This window comes from Ambystoma mexicanum, chromosome 11 (assembly GCF_040938575.1).
Source record: "Ambystoma mexicanum isolate Mex_15411 chromosome 11, UKY_AmexF1_1, whole genome shotgun sequence".
NCBI classification, from domain to species: Eukaryota; Metazoa; Chordata; class Amphibia; order Caudata; family Ambystomatidae; genus Ambystoma; species Ambystoma mexicanum.
In genome coordinates, this window is record NC_090934.1 from 591,275,505 (window position 1) to 591,281,011 (window position 5,507).

At 43.8% G+C, this 5,507-nt stretch overlaps 1 protein-coding gene across 1 annotated transcript; it reads right to left on the reverse strand.

Annotated features, from left to right (window-relative positions):
- Nucleotides 1–4,472: 4,472 nt before the first annotated feature.
- Nucleotides 4,473–5,061, reverse strand: SMIM38 (small integral membrane protein 38). The gene has a single exon (XM_069625265.1). The coding sequence runs from the start codon at nt 4,614–4,616 to the stop codon at nt 4,473–4,475; it is 144 nt and encodes a 47-aa protein (XP_069481366.1). The 5' UTR covers nt 4,617–5,061.
- Between the last annotated feature and the right edge of the window lie 446 nt (nt 5,062–5,507).

The following is a 5,507-nucleotide window of genomic DNA, read 5'->3' on the forward strand; positions in this document are numbered from 1 at the left end:
CTAGGCTGTACCAGGATGCCGTTAGGCAACAGATATGAACCGTGTCTCATTAAGCGCGATTGCACCCTCAACAACATAGCCTTAAAGAGCAAGGAAGGGGTAGGGGGGGTCATTATCACAAGATAATGACGCACTAGCCTCGCGTCATAAGTTGGGGCAGGGTCATTATTCCAAGCGATAACTACCCCTCCTACAGTCTCTAAGTCTATTACAGGTTCATGGTAATAGCAATATATGTTTTGGAGCTGCGGTGGTGAAGTAGAAATATCATGTAATCGAGGGTAAAGTAAATGCAAAAAACATGTTGGTAAATGCAATACATCTTTATTTTGGAACACGTAAATGTCTTTATAAGCTAAGCATTTTAATTCTGAACTTGAACTGGAGCAGTTTTAGCATTACCATGTGGAGAAGTGTCCCATATTTTAGCTTTCATAGTGGAGAATTACATTGAATATCATCTGTCACTTTGAAGGTGCAGTAAAGAAAAGTCCCATCTTTTTCAGGTTCTGGCAAGGAACACATTTCTAATATGGTGCAATGATATTCAATGTATGGATGTACTGTTATCTAAACATTGATGTTCCCATAGAATGCAGCACCGTGAGCCATTGTGTCTGCAACTGGGCTCTAATAAATACATACATAAATATATGATTGATCTTGGAAATGCCTTCACTCATCCTTTGATGTGTTTCCTCTGCCTTAATGATGATGTCCCAATGTGTGCTCCTGTGATGTATGTACTTTGTCAGCCACAGAGATGTTTTGGTGTGCACAAGGTTCCACAATTACAGTCGATTGGAACACGCCTTTCTTACCAGTTGTTCAATAAAATCACATATACACTCTTATGGCCCGATTCATGGAATATTTGCACGGTTCAAAGTGACTTTGCACTGCTGAAAAGTGACTTTGCACTGCTGACACAAACCCTGATTCATGGAACTGTACAAAGAGTGTTTTTCAGTAATGTTTGCTGCTCTCATGCAGCAGGGAGAACCGGGATAATTGCAATACCTCTTGTCTAGCACAGAGCGCACAAGACATTCTTATGTTTACAGCTCTCGTGTTGAAGAACAAACTGTAAAATACTCATCTTTTCAGCTCTTATCGCTTGCATGAAAGGGCGAACCTGACAATGGCTAATGTGTGCAACTATCATGAAGCAAGGTGAACCGGAACAAATCTTAAGGATGCTCTCTGCCCTCTTGAAGGTGACACCTTTCTGTGCATTCCTGTAGTGCTAAAATTGAAGGACATCTCATTGTTACAATCATCACGTCAGTCACAAGAGCAAGCCATTTCACGACCGCAAGCACCAATAAACAACACGCCACCTTTCTCCGCCATGACTTGAAACAAACAATACATCTTCATCACCAAAGATAGTGTGTTGGCGATGGCTAAGTGACTTAAAATAGCCCACCACTATTCAGCGCGCATTCATCTTCATGGATGTCGATTGTTCAGCATGAGAAACTGCAGGGGTTCTACTGCGGTCAGACACAATAGCTCAGACTGCACCAAAGACTCACTCATAATGGTAGCTTAGAGATTCCGTGGCTGCTCGCACAAATGTGGGTTGCCAGATAGACCATTTTCTGCACCAGTACTGTAGTGGATATTCATCCCTACACATGTGAGATGCATCAAGTTGATATGCATCTGCCATTTGAACTGCTGAAGATTTGATGTATGTTCTTGTAAACCCTATCTCAGGCAAGAGAGTGGCCCACAGGCTCTTCACTGTATCAGCAATGTTCACAGATGAGGGCTGAGGTGGTGCTCGTGGCCAGAGGAAAGTACTTCCTGATGATGAAGAAGACACTGTTCTTACAATCCCTAGTGGTGTGTTGGGCACAAGGGTTATTACCTGTACTTCTTGCTCTGAATTCCGTGCAATTTATTTTTCGAAGCAGTGGATCAGTGTAGCTATGTACCTTGTGACTGTGGCTAAACTGCCATAAATAATGCCGCCATTCCAGTCCTGAATTTCATGCATAACATTTCTTCACCCAATAAAGGTTGAACTGGAAATTCTCTCTTTTTTCATCATGAGAAGGAACTGTCCCGTGTGTGTTTCTTTGCTAATCATGTCGCTTTGAAAGCGTATGCATTTCTCCATCGCTATGTAATATTTCTAGTTAGTCTGATGAACGGTATCAAAGCCTGCATTTTGTTTGAATTGACCCAACAAGTTCATTCCCACGGGGTCGGATTGGCCTATCTGGCTTTCGGCCCGTGGCCGGCCCGAAATCGTCCCTGGGGAGTGGGGGCCGGTTTCTGGCCATGGCTGGGCCAGTTTGGAAGGAAAAAAAATAGGAAAAAAATATTGTTATATAAAAAAGAGCTTAAGCGTAAGTGCTATACAATAACATATTATCATGTGTTATGATAATAACACATGATAATATTTATATATATTATTCCTGTTTTGTCAAGGGGTGAAATGTCGTGTTTCATCGCTTCCCGGGATGTCACTTTGGGGTGGGGTCAAAAGACATCACTTCCGGTGATGTCATCAAAGGTCAAGGGTCGTGAGGCGAGGGGTGGCCCACTTTTTTGATGCGCGGGGTGGGCCACTTTTTTTTTTTTGGGTGGCCGGGCTTATTTCTTGTCCCAGTCCGACCCGTTGGGTACCAGAACTGTGACCTGTGTTCATTGTAAACTACAGAAATGTTACTCTTATTAAGGACTTAATCGGAAAAAGAAAGTGCATCACCATGGTAACATTGCATCTTTGGTCACGGATCACGAAAACGACTAGCTAAAGATCACCTGCTTAGAGGATGAATCTGACTTGGTTGATGCTGACATACAGATGACAAGATACACTGGTATCTTCCAGGCTCCAAATCAAATGATGCATGGTGTGAAAGCAGACTCCATTACCATTAGAGGTGAAGTCTGTGCTATAACAAATACCTAAAGAAAAAGAATAAACCCCCGCCCCACAAAATAAATATGTGAATAGCCCACCACAAAATTGGTCTACCACTTCGTCAAAGTGGAGAAGTTCATTCAAAGGTCACTTAGCAATGGATGTGCAATACCAACACCACCATCACCACAATACATCCAAGTGGAATATATTGTCTGGTTATGGTGTGTTTGACCTTTTTTTTTTCTTTTTTCTATCCCGTCAAACTGACTGCAATTTAGCTGCTTGGGGCCCAATTTAAACGCAAATTCTTTTTTGTGTACGCCTCCTCCAATTTTAAGGAAAAGGGGGACACCCCCGCTTCCCCAAAACAACAAAATATCAAACATCGGGAGTGGGGGACACCCCCGCAACCCTCGCTCTCCACGGTTGGTATTTTGCAATATATGCAACCAAATTGTCTGGAAGGCCAAATCACCTATGCAAAATTCCAAAAAATTGGTACTTAGGTCATTTGTTTTAGGTCAAGTAGGCTAATTCCTATTGTCTCACCCAGCATCCATTGACCTCCTGGTCTCTATTCTCTTGTAAAACCTGGAATGGAGGTGTTCTGGGACTAACTTGGACCCCACAAAAGCCTCCATCACTTTCATCAGTTAGGGTCCATGACTCATTGGGACTGATGCCCAGATCCAATCAAGGAGATATAATCTTTGTTAGCTGTGCATAGAATAAAGAACCCCTCTCTGTAGCATGGCAAAAGTGTTGAAAATGATCCTCTCCCACTGTTATTACACCCAACTAAGCTCCCTTATTTAGACACATTACATCTGAATGCCCTTTAAAGGATGAAATAGGAATACAATTGTTCAGCTCACATTTGATTGCATATTTTGAAGAATTGATCATTGTGTGCTATCATTTCTGAGTTTTTTTTCAACAAATCTCCAGCCTTTGCATGTTAGCTTAGCACCCTGAGATGGACCAATATGACAAGGGAGAAAGTCTGGGCGAACAACAGCTCCCGTGCTCGGCCGTCAGCAGTGTTTGGGCTTGGACTTTCAATAGCCTGCCCTTATTCAGCGCCTGTGTGAGCACAGTCTTTTGAAATGGGGGCCCTTTGTGCTACTTTTTTTTTCTTCCGACTCTCCAGTTTCCCTTGATGCACCGCTCCCCAATAGGACCCTACGCAAAATTCTGTTTTGCGGCATTATGCTGAAAGGCCTGCTTAGCACCATCTTAAGAAAAACTCTGAATGGTCCCCAAATAATTACTTGATAAGTTGATAAAAGGACAGGGGGGGAATAAAAAGGGTGATGGGAGGGGCGCAAAGCGCTCTGGCGTCTGAAAGCCCGCTGGAATGTGTTGTATTAAGCACATTGTGTTTATAACTTGCTAACAAGTTGCTCTGATGGGTGCAGATTCCTTCCCGTCTCCGGCTATTCAGCGCGGCCCACTTTGTGAAAATGTTATTCCGCTCGGAGCAGACCATATTCAGCCCTTGTCCTGTTTGTTGTTCGGACATATCAAAACACTGAACACTCCTGAGTGACCCAACATGAACCTTCAGGGGGGGGGGGTCAATGATTCAATCCTTTTTCCCCTCCTTGTTCAGTCCAGTTGGGAACCTCCTGGCGAGTCGGTGGTCTATATAGGCACTGAGGCAGGACCACAAGAGGAACCGTGTCAGGATAATGAAAACCAGCAAACCCAGCAAGATTCCAGATTCCATGCCCAGGCCGAAAGCAGTCGATGCCAACACCTGAGGGAAAAGACACTTCAAAACTGAAGATTGAAGTCAACAGTGCAGAGATCTCGCCGGTAACCAGTGTCACCAGAGCACAGGGGTTCTTTCGTGAAACCCCAATGCCGGCGAGCCTACTTTGCATGCGATATAGAAGCACGGCAGTTTTGAGACGTATAACATTCCAAGCAGTCAAGAGAGGCCCCGTGCAACCCGCTCATAAAGAATGAACAGCTCTCTCGCTCACAATGCTGGTATTGTCGGAAGAAGTTTGCAAAAAAAAAAAAAAAACAGAATAAGTCCACAGACCCCCTCCAAGCGGCCCACCAGTGCCTCTGTGAAGTTCAGATTCCTTTTTTTCCCCTCCGATGCTGACGTAATCCCAAAATATCTTCAGCGGCAGCTGCTCGGCGAATCTGGGCTCCCTCCTCGGCTTTTTTTCCCCTTCCCACTTTCCTCTTTCTTTTCAGCAGCACACGCAGCAGTTTGCAGCTCAGGGCAGACAATTGGGGTCTTTATTTCGCCAATTAGCTATCACTTCAAGAGACCGGCGCTGCCCAACAGGCCCTTAATAATGGTCTTGCAGGAAACGAACTCTGAATTTTTGGGGGACAAACTGAAAGAGAAGAGAGAGAAAAAAATGAGTGCATAGAAACGGTCTGAAAATGTGTGTTCACTACTCAATTAGAGAATCTAACCCGCTTTATTCTGTTAAGCCAAACCTGCCAAACCACAGAAGCGGTGTTCACACTTTCAGAAGATTAGTTTGGACGGTTTCTTTTTCATGTTTTTTTCCCCCTAGTTCGCTCAAAGGGAAACGATGCTTGTTATAGGAAATGTCTGTGAATTATTTAAACAAAAAGATAATCACGCGACTCT

Excerpts from the sequence above, each read along its gene's own strand:
- SMIM38 (XM_069625265.1), bottom strand. The coding sequence starts at position 4,616 with ATGGAATCTGGAATCTTGCTGGGTTTGCTGGTTTTCATTATCCTGACA.